This window comes from Betta splendens, chromosome 7 (assembly GCF_900634795.4).
Source record: "Betta splendens chromosome 7, fBetSpl5.4, whole genome shotgun sequence".
Classification (NCBI taxonomy): domain Eukaryota; kingdom Metazoa; phylum Chordata; class Actinopteri; order Anabantiformes; family Osphronemidae; genus Betta; species Betta splendens.
The window spans coordinates 4645522-4661969 of record NC_040887.2 but is presented as its reverse complement, the minus strand read 5'-3'; the positions used below and the strand labels follow the sequence as shown (position 1 = coordinate 4661969).

General features: G+C 48.1%; 2 protein-coding genes across 5 annotated transcripts; both read left to right on the top strand.

The window, feature by feature from the left end:
- Positions 1 to 1227: 1227 nt before the first annotated feature.
- arf3a (ADP-ribosylation factor 3a) lies at positions 1228 to 5260 on the top strand. 2 transcript variants are annotated; one of them, XM_029156667.3, is made up of 5 exons: positions 1228 to 1344; positions 2179 to 2348; positions 2441 to 2551; positions 2916 to 3040; positions 3135 to 5260. In XM_029156667.3, exons 2-5 carry the CDS (start codon positions 2201 to 2203, stop codon positions 3294 to 3296), a joined length of 546 nt encoding a protein of 181 aa, XP_029012500.1. In that variant the 5' UTR covers positions 1228 to 1344; positions 2179 to 2200; the 3' UTR covers positions 3297 to 5260. The 2 variants fall into 2 exon arrangements, with proteins under 2 accessions (XP_029012500.1, XP_040927491.1); XM_041071557.1 differs by lacking the exon at positions 1228 to 1344 and adding an exon at positions 1361 to 1379.
- Positions 5261 to 7331: 2071 nt separating this feature from the next.
- Positions 7332 to 16173, top strand: erbb3b (erb-b2 receptor tyrosine kinase 3b). Of its 3 annotated transcripts, none has more exons than XM_029157121.3 (28): positions 7334 to 7647; positions 8645 to 8799; positions 8910 to 9096; positions 9236 to 9361; positions 9451 to 9513; positions 9824 to 9942; positions 10072 to 10213; positions 10314 to 10427; positions 10510 to 10627; positions 10702 to 10775; positions 11038 to 11128; positions 11254 to 11453; positions 11560 to 11692; positions 11775 to 11868; positions 11952 to 12109; positions 12208 to 12261; positions 12338 to 12470; positions 12552 to 12671; positions 12749 to 12847; positions 12940 to 13125; positions 13214 to 13369; positions 13460 to 13535; positions 13619 to 13765; positions 13847 to 13944; positions 14200 to 14373; positions 14444 to 14515; positions 14617 to 14884; positions 14989 to 16173. In XM_029157121.3, the coding sequence occupies exons 1-28, from the start codon at positions 7569 to 7571 to the stop codon at positions 15855 to 15857; spliced, it is 4305 nt and encodes a 1434-aa protein (XP_029012954.1). In that variant the 5' UTR covers positions 7334 to 7568; the 3' UTR covers positions 15858 to 16173. The 3 variants fall into 3 exon arrangements, with proteins under 3 accessions (XP_029012956.1, XP_029012954.1, XP_029012955.1); XM_029157122.3 differs by having other exon boundaries at positions 7335 to 7647; positions 14459 to 14515; XM_029157123.3 differs by lacking the exon at positions 14989 to 16173 and having other exon boundaries at positions 7332 to 7647; positions 14464 to 14515; positions 14617 to 14827.
- Positions 16174 to 16448: the final 275 nt, after the last annotated feature.

The following is a 16448-nucleotide window of genomic DNA, read 5'->3' as shown; positions in this document are numbered from 1 at the left end:
TAAAAGTTACCCGCTTTGACTGACAGAATGATTATATGTATAAAGTAAGGCGATTTTAGTGTGTTTAGCTGGATAGAGAGAAAGATCCTTTCTGCGCTGCTGCAGAGATGCAAAAGCAGAGGACAAACGGGGTACGAGGACGGGGGTGAATAAAGTGTACTCTGTATATATACATGCCTCAAAACATCTGCTTCTCAACTCCCCTTTCATTTTTGATGTGGGACAGGCAGAGAAGGAGAGCGGGAGAGAAAACACAAGGAGCCCAGAACATCAAAGCCCCTGCCCTCAACGCACAGGCCCTCATTAGTTCAGCTAGCAGAACCAACCAGACTTGTGATTGTGTTTGCTGGGGTGCACGCTGGCAGACACTTCAGAGGAAAGTCTCCTTTAAGTCATGATTCCCCACCCCACCTCTGCTGCCACCACCCGGGCCTGCTGTAACCCCCCTGTAACCCTCACCACGCTCCCCGTGCACAGAAACTCGGCATGCTTCCCCGCCATCCACTCCACCCCGTAATCTGGTCTGCAGCTGCAAACATCTGCTTCCCTCTTTATTCCGCTGCCTTCACTACTGAATTGATAAACACATCTATTACCCGACCGCCGACTGACACGCAACAGAGAGGAAGATCGAGGCGAATGTTGGATGCACCTTTGGATGAGCATGCGAGATGTGCCCTTTAATCACGCTGAGCTTTTTATATTTCCCTTCATTGGTAGAAAAAGAAAATGTATATTTATGTTAATATTTGTTCACCTGCAAAAACGTTTTACAAGAATCACCTTTGAAGCACACATTGCAACAAAATCATGTTAGAAACTTGCTGGAATGTTGATTCAGTCTATTTTTGTGGCCTCCTGTCACCTCATTATCTGTGACACACTGCTGCCAGGAAGTATCACTTGGCATCCTGTTACAGCCAGCCATTTATTTATTCATTAAGACCATTCCTGTTTTAATTATTTAGGCGTGTTTGCCTACAGAGTCTCGGCTACGTTTCGTATTGGTATAGTGCTTGTGCGCCTACTGTATATTAAAGCAAAGGCATTTAAAGTTATTTTTCAGGTGTTGAAATCATAGAATAAAGGATGTGTGCTCGAATACAATGTACGTCTCGCCGCAAACGAAGGCTTGTTAAATATAATTATTTGATAAAGGTTCAATCAAACCCGCACCTGCCCTCCAGAGGTGCTCTCTTGACTAATCGCCCGGGACAAGCGCGAGAGGCTTTCATGACACTACAACTACCGCGAGAATAGGCGCCTTCACAGTCGCGAACTATCGCGAGACTATGATCCAGTCCTTCAACTGAATCCAGCTGGTAGCCTGCCTTCGGTTGACGGGTAAGTGACAATGAGATGCAAATGGTGAAAATGAGGTGTGTACCAGTAAAACATGATGCCGCAACGTAGCCGGCGCTTTGTTTTAGACAAAATAGGGGTTTGGGGTGAATAAGCCGCTGCTAATCTACGTCACCAGGCCGACTGGTGCGCTCGTCGTGACTGTACGACGGGATTACAGAACACAATTTGACCCGGAGAATTTTTCGATACTCAGGACATTATCGAACTCCTAGCGTAGCCGACGAATAACCCTGAAAAATATCCAATATGAGGACGTGACTGTCGACGAGGTCCGCATGCTGCAGCACCAGCCGTCGTCAAGTCGTTTGTGACCGATGTGCGGCCGCTGCAGCTGGAACAGGCTCAACTAGCTAGAACCTGTGCTGTAGCATAAATGAATGGAAACGTAGCTACGGGCCCTGGCAGCGTCGGCTACACACGCTGAGGAAAACGATCACTTAAAAGACAGGGCTCGATAATAGGCTGATGCTGAAAAGCCCTTGTTCTGATGCTGCGATCCTGGTCACATTCACGCCTGGTGTCGTTCATCCTTTGCACCATAGTCCAAATGGACGGCACGGCCTCACAAGCTCGGATGGTGGGGCACGTAATGAAATTGACGGACACGTATTCAGCTGCCAGCAAACAGCATAACGGTGGTTAGTGTGCACCACATGAAAGCTGATCCGCGTGACACGGTTTCCCCAGTGAGCAGTCAGAGCCGGCTGAGGTGTGAGGTGTTGCTGGCTTTAAACCGTAATGGTCCAGAGCTGCTGTTTTGTTCTTCATGTGGTTTTGACTTTGACTCAGTTCCCTGTGACATTTCTGTTGCAGTCGGTGAAAGCTGCTAGTCGCCATGGGAAACATCTTTGGGAACCTGCTGAAGAGCCTAATTGGCAAGAAGGAAATGAGGATTCTCATGGTGGGGCTGGATGCTGCTGGGAAAACCACCATCCTCTACAAACTGAAGCTGGGGGAGATCGTCACCACCATACCCACCATTGGTGCGGGAGAAAATGACCCAATACTGGTACACACATCTGTCCCTGAGGTTTGTCCAGCTTACGTAACTAATTTTAACTGGCTCTTTATTCAGGCTTCAACGTGGAGACAGTGGAGTACAAAAACATCAGCTTCACCGTGTGGGATGTCGGTGGCCAGGACAAGATCCGTCCCCTGTGGAGACACTACTTCCAGAACACGCAGGGTGAGCCAGAGCAGCAGCCTCTTACATGACTCACTAGCTGGACATGTTGGAGTCAACGCGGCCTCTTCAGTCCTGTGGCAGGTCCTGCAGCACATGTTCGCCTGCAGCACATGTTCGCCCCCAGCACCTGAGGGCCTGTCTGACTAATGCTTCAGATGAAGTCATTTGCATACAGCCTCCAACTGTTTCAGATTTTTGCTGTGTTAGTTACGTGCAAAGCCTTCACAACAAATACATTTGGTGAAGCAAATGTTTTTCCCAAAACACTGATCCCAAAATTGTAGGATGGAATTCATAGTGAAGTTGATCATTTTCCCTTGTAGTTGCTAGGAAGACGCTGCTACGTTGTCTCCTGTCTCCATAGGTTTGATTTTTGTGGTGGACAGTAACGACCGTGAGCGGGTAAACGAAGCGCGGGAGGAGCTGATGAGGATGCTCGCTGAGGATGAGCTACGGGATGCTGTTCTCCTCGTCTTTGCCAACAAACAGGCACGGGCCTTTTGTGTATCCTCTTATTTAACCCTATGTGCACCTTGTTGAGCTGAGCCTCCACTCATATTCTCCTGTACATGATTTTGTTCAGGACCTGCCCAATGCTATGAACGCCGCCGAGATCACAGACAAGCTGGGCCTGCACTCCTTACGCCACCGCAACTGGTACATCCAGGCCACGTGCGCCACCAGCGGGGACGGCCTCTACGAGGGCCTGGACTGGCTGGCCAATCAGCTGAAGAACAAAAAGTGAGGAGTGCAGTGAGTCGAGCGGGGAAGAGCCTGGGTGCCAGCTCCAGGTAGTGGTTGTAATGGATCCATTGTGTTTACATGGAGAGGCAGTGCTGAAAAGCTCCCAGGGGTGACTCTCAATGGCCTTTTCCCCCAAATACGTCTATGTTCTTGCTTTACTTTAATTAATTTATTTCTTTCAATCTGTAGTGAGTGTTCTTGATTCTCTACAAACCAATGGTGTTACAGTAAAGTTGACCTAAACGACTTACATTCTATAAGATGAATACAGACATATAAGGATGAAATAGTATAATATATTCTTTGCAGCATATATGACCCTCAATCTCCCTCAATTTAATCTGTTGAGTGATGAGTGATGAGTTCAGACACATGGTGGTAGAATGACCTGACACTACATTTAGTATAGTGGGAGTACTATTACTATATCAGATCATTGTGTAACAATATTAGATAGGCTCATATTTAAACAGTGTTGTCATTTCCTGGCCATGCACCAAGTTATGGACTTATGAAATAACATATACATTTTGTTTAAATGTATTCAAAATTTGTTTTTTACCTGCTGACATTAATGAGTCTTAAATCATTTGCAGTTTTATTAATTGAGTTATTTATTTATACATTTCTTGTTTGTTTTTTTTTATTCTAGATGCATATTTTTCTCCCTTTTCTTGCAATATGCTAAGGCAGCTGGTAGAAAAAGAAATCGCAGTATTACTGTATATTACCGCTTCCCAATCTGCATGGAGACGTCCCACTTGCTCGTGGGCTTATAAGAGCTGTGTACTACTGCAGGCCGTTGCTGTAAATAAAGATGTGTTCTTAGTGGACTCGCCCGGACCGGTAAGAGTTTAGACAGCAGCTCTGTGACACCGTGTGGAGGGAAATGCTGCTATGGAGAGCATGTGACTGGCAATATTCGAGGGCTTTACATGGCTGTGAATGTTTACTTTTCAAGTCCGTTTGTACAAGCAGCTGCATGGTCGAAGGACCTCCCATCGCTGGTCATTCTGATTTAGTCATTCCTAAGTGACGTGACATCACACCGTACGTGTCTCTTGTGTTTACCGTTGCACAAAATAACTCTTGATGCATTATTGTTGTACAAACTGTAATGGCTGTTTTTTTTCTTGTACTTTTGGATGGAGTTTTATTTATTTCGTATCCAAAGGCGAGTTTTGGTTTTTATTGTCGTTCGCTAACTAAATCCGTCTTTTCCAGTGTTCACAAACCCCATAATTTGAATATTATAGGAGAGAAGATGGTACTTCTGCATCAAAAGGCATGTTAATACTGTACAAGACCTGTAATAAAAGTCAAGTATAATAGCCTGTTTCCTTAGACTATATTAGTTAGTCTAACTTCATGCTGCTGGTTGGAGCAACGCTGTACTGATAAATGTTATGGATTTTGTGTAAAGTTTACCGAACAACCTTCTAATATGCAAAAGCATGTTTTTCTATGTCAGCGCAACTGTATATATGTTTATGTATTAAGAAAAGTATATCAACATGAACGTGTTATTGACGCACCTGTAGATACTGGGACGGGTGCGTAGAACTGACAGCGGCTTGTATGTGCGACGTGCCCCCTGTTACACTCAGTTTGATGTGAGCATTGTTTTTTTTTTGTGGCCTTATAATTCGCCAGTGATTCCTTTCTCTTGGGTAACAGGTGTGTACGTGGGAAGTGTCTCACTCGTGACCCGTAACACTGATGCGTTTGCAGTACTTTGTGGCTACATGTCCGTCTTTTTACGACAGTTGGCGGAGTTGAAGAAGAGAAGCAGGACCACACGACATTCCAGCTGAGAGTGGTTTTCAGAATGCTGAAATGAATTTGTTTAACCTCGAGGAATATTGTCAAAAGGAAATAAAAGCAACACAAACAGATGTTATGTGTTAAAAGTGATGATTCTTGGCACTGCATCAATACAATCAATAAAAAGTCCAAAACACTAAACTGCTCTGGATTCACGTTTTTGTTTTTAAAAAGTTTTTAAACCAAAGCGTGTCCTTAGTGGAGGCCTCACAGCTGAAATCCTGCAAAGGTTAATCTGTTTGCCCTGTTCAGATTTCAGCCTTTAAGCAAGAAAATCCAAATCCCAGAGATGTTCTAAGATTTATATGAAATATACAATAAAACTATTAAACCGAATTCTATCGTGTGTCCAAGTCTTTCCACAAAAGTTGAATTCCCTCGCTTAAAAAAACGCTTTAAATTCACTACTTGACTAAGTTCTGAACATGTCAATGTTAATATTTAAAGTTAACCAAGACTCAAGATTCTAAGTGATTTTGTTCCATTTCCCTTTGTTCTACCAGTTGGCAGGTAATCAATTACCAACATGCTGCAGGGAGCGGGGACGGAGAAGGGCACATAGATGTGTGAGTCGTTCTTTACGGCCCTTTGCTAACTGCTGTCATCAAGACGCGTTTGGCACCGTCAGGTAGTTTCCCTGCACTTCACAGAGGCTCATTTCATCTGCACCAATCAGAGGCCGCCCCTCGGGGGAGCGCTGCTGTGTCTCCAGGGGTGTGACAGCAGTATGTGGGTCAGAGCTTCTCTCAGGGCCACCAGCCCCCAGGGCCCCCTGCAGGACGGCTACAATAGTAGCCCCAGGGCAGATGCCATAGTTGGGATTCCCACCCGTAACCGGGACGCCTTTACCCAGGGCACAGACACACTGGCAGCAGCCCCACAATCAATTCATCAATCTCTGAAGGGAGTGGCAGCCGCAAAAGGCCACGGCACTCACCCCCACGGCTCGCCTTGGAAGGGACAGGGCCACCGGGGCCGCCGCCGAGGCCGACACCACGGTGGCGCTGTGAAAGTGCCAGGCTGTGCAGAAACCATGGAATCCTCAGGTTTGGCCTGAACAAACCTCCAGACAATGTGAAAGAATAAGCACAAAAACGTGTTTGTTTGCCTTGGCAGTAGGGAAAACTCCACTGTGATATTGTGTGTTTTACTTTTCACCAATTTAATGAGAAAGAAAAACTGTTTGTGCAACTACACAACTGAGTCAAGTCATTAAAACGTCTTCCAACTTCCTGCGTTTTGCAATTCTGCAGGGTTTTCCAGCATTCAGTGGGCAAGCGCATAAGTGTCAGCTGATTGGGCCAAATACGCATTAGAGCAAAACACAGCAATCATAAAATACGACGTGAACCCAGACATGCGTGTGCGTGGGTCCATCGGGTTTGAAGTGGGTTCAGAGCATCAGACTCTGTCTCCTCCTGCTGGAGGGAGAAGGTTGTTAATAACTTAGCTTCTAAAAGAGACAGAAAAAAAAGATGAGCGAGACTGAAACTTTCCACTGAAAATCACTCAGTTAAAAATAAGTAATTTTTTTTAACATCCATATAAGGTTAATACCAAACAAGCACCAACTGTTATGTGCCTCTGTCTCTCTCAGCAAACAAGATTAACGGTCCGTGTGTCGGAAGCAGTTTCTGGTCGTCTGAGCTCTGTGTTCAGGAATCTTCATCGCTCTGAAGCCATTTACTCTAATTGTTCTTGCTTCGGGTTCAGAAGTCACTGGGACTCTGACAATGTGCCCTCTGTGGCATGCTGCTCCATACGCATCAAAGAAGTGATTAAGCAGTTGACAGGGCTGCGAGGACAATACTGCTCTTTACGGGGGAAACAGAGCAGCCACTCACAGTTCTGGGCTCAGACTGGGGCAGCGCAGCACTGCGTTCATGCAGCCGTTAAATAAAAAATAAGTGCAAGAGAAAACGCGAAAGATGCACGGTATGAACTCGCAAAAATCACTGTTCAAGTGTTTTTGGCTGTTATCGATTTGTTCAGTCAATAGGCAGTGAACGCAGCATAAACCGATGAATGACAGATTGTCAGCTTTTCATTTCTTAGACCTGCTCCGGTTTATTCTCGGACGGCTCTGCGCGTTCGTGCACCAACAAGGTGAGGCTGCAGCGCGCACGAAACGACGGACCGGCCTCTGATTGGTCCACGCGCGCGGCCGCTGCAGGAACACGCGTCCTCTCTGGGAGGGAAACCCCAGCATCCAAACAAACCGCCACTTGTTGCTCGCCCCTCGCAGCAGTTCGTCCGCGCTCGTTACAAATGTTTGGCGTGACGATTTAAAGGAGTTGCGTTTTCTCTCGCTGTTTAAACTAAATGGACGTGATTTCGTTTTCCTAGTGTGGAGCCTGAGCTGCGTTTTACTGCTCAGCGTTGATCTTTTTGCGGATCACACAGCTCTATATGATATGATTTTGCTTCTGTAAGTGAACTCGACATCAACATGAACCAGTGGCGACTTATTCTGCTGAGTGTGACTTTATGGTGCAGGCTGCAAACAGCATCAAGCCAGACCCACGAAGGTAAGTGCTTTTTCTCCGTTGCCTGTTCGTCGTCGCCATTAACCTCCAGTGTAGCACTCAACTGGCCGCGTTGTGTGGATACAAAGTGGTTTTGAGCACTGCAGGGAAACAGTGCGTGTTCTTTGGAGCTGTGTCATTGTTTATAGACATGGAAGCAGTTATGGACAGTAGAAAACTCAAACTACACCTTTCAGCTACATGAAATGTTTATATACAGCTTGTTAATTCCCAATTATCCACTTCATAATAAAAACACAGAGCCTCTGCAGATGAGCTGAGTTCCACACAGTGTCAATATTTGCCTGAACCATTGGAGTTTTTCTTTCCTGTTTACACGCACGTCTGCTGTTTTATCTACAACATTTGAGGCTTTGAGGGTTCTCTATGCAGATGCTTCGCTCCCCAGCCTCTGGTTGACGCCTCCTTCCCAGTGGAGGCAGGGAACGGGAGGTGTTTACTGTTGCAGGTGCCCTGCTGTTGCTGCTCGGTGCGTGCTGGCGTGTGCGTCTCCCTTGCTTTCGCGATATTTCCCCTGCTTGTGCCAGAATGTCCATCTCACACACGCTCCATTGTCTTTTGGTATGATCTCAGCGACGCAGACCCCTCTGACACACACATGCACGTACACACATGCATACGGACAGAAGCACTCTGTCACTGCATCACTCTTCAGTCACTGGACACACTGTCCACATTTATAGCTTTATTACAATGAGGCACTTTGTGCGAGAAAAGCCCTGCTCCCTCGACCCACGGCCTCCTCTCAACGGGCCCCGGGGCCTGAACTGCTCTGTGTAGCTGCCATGTTACGGCCTGCTTCACGTCCAGCTCCTCAGCCACCGGCGTCAGGAAGGAGCACCGGCCCTGCAGAGACAAATGCACGCTGATTCATCTGTTCCAATTCAAAGGAGCTGCATGCGTTGGATTGATGAATGTTAAAATCAAGCTCTAAGCTCATGTTGGTTGACACATACATCTTCTGCCTTCTCGCTGCCAGTGGTGTGTCCCGGCACGCAGAACGAGCTGAGCTCTACGGGCTCCCAGGAGAATCAGTACAACCTGATCAAGGACCGGTACGATGGCTGTCAGATCATCATGGGAAACCTGGAGATCACTCAGATTGAAAGCAACTGGGATTTCAGCTTCCTCCAGGTGAACGTGTGCTCATTTATGCCCTCCTGGCTTTGATCGAACGACTCAGTCAAGCTCCTACGGACCAGTAACTGACCTGTGGCTCGGCCTGCTACTGGTGTTCCCTGCAGACCATCCGGGAGGTGACTGGTTATGTCCTCATGGCTATGAACCACTTCCGGGAGATTCCGTTGGGGCAGCTACGGGTCATCAGGGGAAACAGCCTGTACGAACGGCGCTTCGCCCTCTCTGTCTTTTTCAACTACCCAAAGGACGGATCCAACGGCCTGCGGCAGCTGGGCCTCGTGAATCTGACAGGTGAGCGACAGACCCACCTCTCAGTGGGTTTATCTTCTTCAGAACAGCTGATTTAGTGCAATGAGCTTAACATTACACAATGACAACATAAAAAAAAAGTAATAATACTTACTCGTGTCATGTGTCTATTTCATCACAGAGATTCTGGAGGGAGGAGTCCAGATCATCAACAACAAGTACCTGAATTACGGCCCCTGGATCTTCTGGCAGGACATCATCAGGGACAGCAACGCACCCATCGACATCCAGTTCAATGGAGAGCGAGGTCAGTGTTGTCACCGTCCCACCACACAAGTCTTATCTCTAGTTGTTCCTGCTTTAACGTATTTGCCCCGTTTTTTTGTTCTGTCTCAGGACAATGCCATAAATCATGTGGCGACTACTGCTGGGGGCCAAACGTGGACCAGTGTCAGATCTGTGAGTGGCCTCTTTTCACGTCTCCCTCGTTTCCGGTCCTTGTTTTTTTCTTCCTCCTCCTTCTTGGACAGAACACACACACACACACACACACACACACACACACACACACACACACACACACACACACACACACACACACACACATACACATACACACACACACACACACACACACACGCGTGCGCACACACACACACACACACACACACACACACACACACGCGTGCGCACACACACACACACACACACACACACACACACACACACACACACCTCTGTTAACCGGGTCTCTCCTGCTCTGTCTCAGTGACTAAGACCGTGTGTGCGCCTCAGTGCAGCGGCCGCTGCTTTGGGACCAGCCCCAGGGACTGCTGTCACACCGAGTGTGCAGCAGGATGTAAAGGCCCACTGGACCGAGACTGTTTTGTAAGTCTTTCTCTACCTCTCGACTGGACAATATCGGCGTAGTCATTCATGAGACAAATTTGTCTTTCAGCTGAGTTACTTTTGATTTATTGTTTAACGGTGAAACTCATTTAGTGGAAATCTCTGCAGGCCTGCCGTCACTTCAACGACTCCGGAGCCTGCGTGCCTCAGTGTCCCCAGAATCTGATTTATAACAAGCAGACGTTTCAGATGGAGACCAACCCCAACGCCAAATACCAGTACGGCTCCATCTGCGTCTCCCAGTGCCCCAGTGAGTGAGCCTGCGTTTCATCCTATCTCACTGCTTCTGGTCATGATGCTGATTTGCTGCCAGTGGTTCTGAGTCTCCTGCCGTCGTCTTCCTCCTGCAGCTCACTTTGTGGTGGACGGTAGTTCCTGTGTGAGCGTTTGTCCTCCTGGGAAGATGGAGGTGGAGCGAGAAGGCCACAGGCAGTGTGAGCTCTGCAGTGGACTCTGCCCCAAAGGTTCGGACTGGTGGGGGGCTCTCACGGCTGGATTGGGCTGTGGGTCAGTAGCGCTAATGATGTTCTGGACTCGTCCCTGCAGTGTGTGAGGGAACCGGCGCCGAACACAGACAGACCGTGGACTCCAGCAACATCGACAGCTTCGTCAACTGCACCAAGATCCAGGGCAGCCTCCACTTCCTGGTCACTGGGATTCTCGGGTAATTGTCAGGACAGTTTCGCAGTGTGGCCGCGCATCGGTGACGGGTTCATGTCATGTTTTGGTTCTTCGCAGAGACGAATTTAAAAAGATTCCTCCGCTGGATGCCAAGAAGCTGGGAGTGTTTCACACAGTCAGAGAAATAACAGGTTTGTCTGTAATTGTTCTATAAATGTAAGAATCTGTAATGTACAGTAACTATTGATTTACTATATCGTCAGATATTAACCATGAGCTTTTGGATTGGCTACCTTTACATGCAGTCACATGGTTGTTTGTGAATAAACAGGTTAAATATGAAAAAGTCCATTTTGCTGTTTTTGATCTAACACAAGTTATACAATACTGGTGGTCGTTAATTTATGCAGTTTCATTCTAACTGTTGTTTTCGTCTGCTTGTTTGTTTGTCAGATATTCTGAACATCCAGTCATGGCCCAAAGAGCTAAATGATCTTTCTGTTTTTTCGAGTCTCACCACAATTCAAGGACGATCGCTCCACAAGTACGGCTTGGTTACACACCATACGGAACACTGTGCCTGAATTTAAAATTGAGTCTCTTTTCAAATCCATATTATTTTATTGTATAGTAAATATAGTTTCACATATTTTGTCTGTCTAATCGAAGGCGCTTTTCACTGATGGTGATGCACATCCCCTCTCTCACCTCACTGGGCCTGCGCTCTCTCCGGGAGATCAGTGACGGCGCCGTGTACATCAGTCAGAACACAAACCTGTGTTACCACCACACCGTGAACTGGACCCAGCTGTTCCGAGGCCGCAGCGTCCGGGTCAGCCTCAGCAACAACAAGCCGAAGACAGCATGTGGTGGGTAGAACGCTATTATCAATGTATTATTATCTATTTATTATTCTGTGACATCTGCATGCTAGATACGTATAAATAATATTGCAGTTTTGATCCTTGTGTGCAGTTGCCGAAGGCCGTGTGTGTGACCTGCTGTGTTCGGACTCGGGTTGTTGGGGCGAGGGGCCCGACCACTGTGTCTCCTGTAGGAACTACAGCAAAGGCGGCACATGTGTCGCCAGCTGTAACTTCCTCACCGGGTCGGTAGACGACACCCCCGACACCCTTTACATGAATGAACGTCTTATTGCTGTGATGTATTTACCACGTTGTGTCTCGCAGAGCTCCAAGAGAATTTGCCGGACCCGAGGGCGAGTGCGTGGCGTGCCATCCAGAGTGTCAGCCTCAGCACGGCAAAGCAAGCTGTACCGGACCGGTAAGCGCCGCTCGCTCCTGCTGGCGATCGGCTGCCCATGCACTCAAAGTGACGCATGTGTGTGTCTCTCTCTCCCCTCCTAGGGTGCGGACGAGTGCGTGGCCTGTGCCCACCTCCGAGACGGCCCTTTCTGCATGTCCTCTTGTCCCACTGGGGTCAATGATGGGCAGGAGGGGCTGATCTTCAAGTTCCCCAACAGAGAGGGCCACTGTGAGCCGTGTCATCAGAACTGCACACAGGGGTGAGTCTGGAGTCTGTGTATTTTTAAATGTTTCCATCCATGTAGGACAATATGCAGTTCATGCATTTAGACGATACCCACTTGTTGATCTGATGCAGATGTTTTGGCCCAGGATTAAGCGACTGCTTAGGGAAGAGTCTGGCAGTGAGTAGGTGAGTGTTTCCACCTGTTGGTTACGCTATGTTGCAGCTTGTTTCAGTTATACTACCCCTCTGCCTCCCTCTCCAGTGGTCAGATCACCGGCATCGCTTTAGGCGTCCCCGCTGGCTTGATCTTCTGCCTGGTGCTGTTTTTCCTGAGCGTGCTCTACCACCGTGGTCTGGCCATGAGAGCCATGAGGAGGTACCTGGAGAGCGGAGAGGTGAGGGTTTAAGCCACATTCCACTTGATTGGATTTGGTCGTTGCGGGACATGCGTTTGCTGATGACTTGGTTTTCGGCAGAGCTTCGAACCGCTGGGTCCCGGGGAGAAAGGCACCAAGGTCCACGCTCGCATCCTGAGACCCTCCGAACTGAAAAAGGTCAAAGCGCTTGGCTCAGGAGTGTTCGGCACAGTTCACAAGGTGAAAAGTCTTACACGAAGATCAAACGCTCAACAGAGAACTGCTGACTCCAGCTGTGTGTTCAATATGTCTTTAAGGGGTTCTGGACTCCGGAAGGAGAGACGGTGAAGATCCCTGTGGCCATTAAGACCCTCCAGGACACCTCAGGCCGTCAAACCTTCACTGAGATCACCGACGTGAGAATGAGGCCATAAAAATATTTAGAAATAATATCAGCTTGCATGAAATGTAACACAGGAGAAGCTAATAGGTGACTGCCTCTGTGTAGCATATGCTGGCCATAGGCAGCCTGGACCACCCCTACATCGTTAGACTGCTGGGCATCTGTCCTGGTGCCACCCTGCAGCTGGTGACCCAGCTCAGTTCACAGGGCTCCTTACTGGACCACCTACGACAGCACAGGAGCAGCCTGGACCCCCAGCGCCTGCTCAACTGGTGTGTGCAGATTGCCAAAGTGAGTGCTACCGGACTCATGGGGACATTTGGAGCCACGGCACCTTTCGGACGAGCTTCCAGGAGACACAGCTTTATTTCTGTCTTAGGGTATGTACTACCTGGAGGAGCACGGCATGGTCCACAGGAACCTGGCCGCCCGCAACGTCCTGCTGAAGAACGACTACCAGGTCCAGATCTCAGACTACGGCGTTGCAGACCTCCTTTATCCTGATGACAAGAAATATGTCTACAGTGACACCAAGGTTGCTTTGACTCTTTTAGCGACGTCACCTGTCACATCCAGTAATGGAACCAGCTTGTTTGACTTGTCTGAAATGTCTCTCCATATGCAGACGCCCATAAAATGGATGGCACTTGAAAGCATCCTGTTTCGAAGGTACACTCATCAAAGTGATGTTTGGAGTTATGGTACGTACGTTGAATGATGAACAGTGTGTCACAATAAATCATCTGAATTTTGCCAGTTAAAGTGAACACCTTCTCTTGCACAGGAGTGACTGCGTGGGAGATGATGTCATTCGGGGCGGAGCCGTACGCGTCCGTGCAGCCCCAGGAGGTGCCGGGTCTGCTGGAGAAGGGCGAACGGCTGTCGCAGCCCCACATCTGCACCATAGACGTCTACATGGTGATGGTGAAATGTGGGTGTCGTCGCTGCATCGGTGAGCACAAACACACAAGGACGCGTAGCGGTTCTGACAGCAGCTCCTTCGTCTCCACAGGCTGGATGATCGACGAGAACATACGGCCGACCTTCAAGGAGCTCGCCAGCGACTTCACCCGAATGGCCCGGGATCCACCCAGATACCTGGTCATCAAGGTCAGTCAGGGGCGGATGACGTATCCAGATCACTGACTGACAGCAAACCACAAAAATACTGCTCATCCATTTCTTTTGTAATCATTAATTGTGTATTGTAAAAAAAAGCATATGGGAATCACAATGAGGTTTACCTGTTCTGTCAAATAAATGATTACTATCAGGCAGCATTTTACACTTTTGATGAGCTGGAAGCATTTAAAAACATGCACTATTAGGGCGACTGTCCAATACCTCCTCTGTGTTGCTCTTTAGTTAGAAGGACGAGAGCCAGCCTCTACAGAAATCCATCGCAGAGAATCCGAGCGAGGACTTCTGGATGCAGATTTAGACCAGGATGAGGAGCGATTCGAGGATGCTTTGGCCACGCCTCCTCTTCAGCACTCCCCGTCTTGGAGTTTGTCTCAGTCACAGATGAACTCCTACAGGGTAATGACCCTTTGTTTGTTTGTACCTTTGTTTCTGCGTCAGAATAAAACACGCTTACAAATAATGATAGAGTGATACCTTTCAGAGCAGACCTACCGGATACCTGCCAATGACCCCAAGCCCCGTGGACAGCCTCCGCCAGGTGTGACAGACCCGCAGTTGTACAAAAGCATGCAAAGAAATACAGTTCAAAGCTTAGCAAAAACGCTGCTGCACCAGTAACAGTGTGCTCCTCTTCCTCAGCTGTGGTTCCAGAGATCTCGCCTAAGCTCAGTGAGGACACTGCCAGAAAGGTCAGAGGTCATGGGCGATGAGGGCCTGCAGCCTGGCGGTGCTCGCAGGGCCCGATTCGGATCTGAGACGTCCAGTGCTCGTGCAGCCGTTGGCCGACACAGGAAGCTTTCAACAGCTTCGAGCCCATCATCGTATAAAGTGTGGTCAGCAGGTGAAGAAGAGGAGGTGGACAACTATGGCTATGTCCTGCCTGGGTCGCCTGTCAGCCCAGACAGAGGTATGGCATTTATTTTGTTGACTTCTGAATTTGTATCATAAACATTTGAGAAATATTTCCTAATTTTCTTTTTCATTTTACACACTTACTGCTACAACTCACAGTCTCTAGACTATCTCACTCTGGACGCAGCACCTCAAGACTGAAGAACAACCTCTCTCTCGTGGTGATGAATCCCTCCCAGGAGTATGAAACGATGAGCAATGAGCCTTCTCTCCACGCACCCAGAGACTCCTCATCACAGGCAGCTGCCCTTTCAGAGGCAGTTTGCACTAACACGTCACCTTTACCTTCTCCAGCACCCATGCCTTCATTACCTGCAGAGCACATGGCAGATGCAGAAATAAAAACCCAGCCGGTCAGTGAGGATTCTGAGGTACCAGCACATAGAGACTTGACAGAGGAGCAAGGGCCAACTGGGGATTGTGAGAGTGGGATTAGAGCTGTGGAAAACGAAGGCACAGGAAGGTACGAATACATGGATATCAGACGATCTGAGTCTACAGAGGGGGAGGATCCAGCAAAGGAGGGAAGTGGGGATCAAGCACCTGCGGTGGAGACAGAAGAAACAGACCAGAAAGAGGAGGTGTCGATGAAAAACGAGCACGAGGACAAAGAGGAAGGAGCAAATCGCCAAAACACGAGTAAACAACCCACGCTTCAGGGGGATCTGAGCAGCACAGTCGTCCCAGAACCAGATGTGCCCACAGCTGGGGGGGACGAGGTGGCGGAGTACGAGGACATGACCAGACTGGAGGAGGTGAGCAGTGGGTGGGAGCGGGCGGACTACCAGAACCTCCCCGTGAAGGGGAGGGCTGTTTGCGAGGACAGGGGCGGCGGCAGGTGCATGGGGATCGGGGGGTACATCAAGGTCTGCGCAGGCATGGGGGATCCCAGCAGCAACACATCGTTTGACAACCCGGACTACTGGCACAGCAGGCTGTTCCTCAAACCAGATGCTGTACGTATCTAATAATGTGGACTGAGACAGACACTCGGCAGCTTAGTTCCTGTCATACGTACATATGATTCCCCTGATGTGCTTTCTTTGTGTTTCAGCGTCCATATTTGTACATCATACATATTTGATTCACATTGCACATTTATGGTGATTAAATAAATATATATGAACTGTAAGCTGTAATTGATGGTAGTCTTTTGTACAATTTAGAACACAAATTAAGAAATGCATTTCGTAATTAACCAATCATTTGTGTCTTTTATTTGTGCTCTACCACCTGTTATAATGTGGTTGCAGTGTTTATAAATAAAAACAATACTTATTCGAACATTATGCCCACTTTCTTTGAAATGTATACTATTGTTGGTTTAACCTTAATTGTTGTTAATGGCTAAATAAAAAAAGTTTAGCTAAATTAACATATACCTAGTTTTATCCAGAAGCACTGACGTTACTAACTTCAGCAGAAGGCGATGGAGGAACGTAAAAGCATCGGTGACGCACTGGCGCGCGATTTGGTCAAAGTCAGAACAAAGATGATCAGAGAACAAGAGAGTTATTATGCTCATCCGTTTTCGTGATTATATTCAGTTTGGGTCTGAT

What these genes read in the sequence shown, in the direction of transcription:
- erbb3b (XM_029157121.3), top strand. Translation starts at nt 7,569, where the DNA reads ATGAACCAGTGGCGACTTATTCTGCTGAGTGTGACTTTATGGTGCAGG. An exon ending in CAAGCCGAAGACAGCATGTG is followed by an intron (nt 11,454 to 11,559) that starts GTGGGTAGAACG and finishes CCTTGTGTGCAG; the next exon opens with TTGCCGAAGGCCGTGTGTGT. An exon ending in ATGTCTACAGTGACACCAAG is followed by an intron (nt 13,370 to 13,459) that starts GTTGCTTTGACT and finishes CTCCATATGCAG; the next exon opens with ACGCCCATAAAATGGATGGC.
- arf3a (XM_029156667.3), top strand. Translation starts at nt 2,201, where the DNA reads ATGGGAAACATCTTTGGGAACCTGCTGAAGAGCCTAATTGGCAAGAAG. An exon ending in CTACTTCCAGAACACGCAGG is followed by an intron (nt 2,552 to 2,915) that starts GTGAGCCAGAGC and finishes CTGTCTCCATAG; the next exon opens with GTTTGATTTTTGTGGTGGAC. An exon ending in TCGTCTTTGCCAACAAACAG is followed by an intron (nt 3,041 to 3,134) that starts GCACGGGCCTTT and finishes GATTTTGTTCAG; the next exon opens with GACCTGCCCAATGCTATGAA.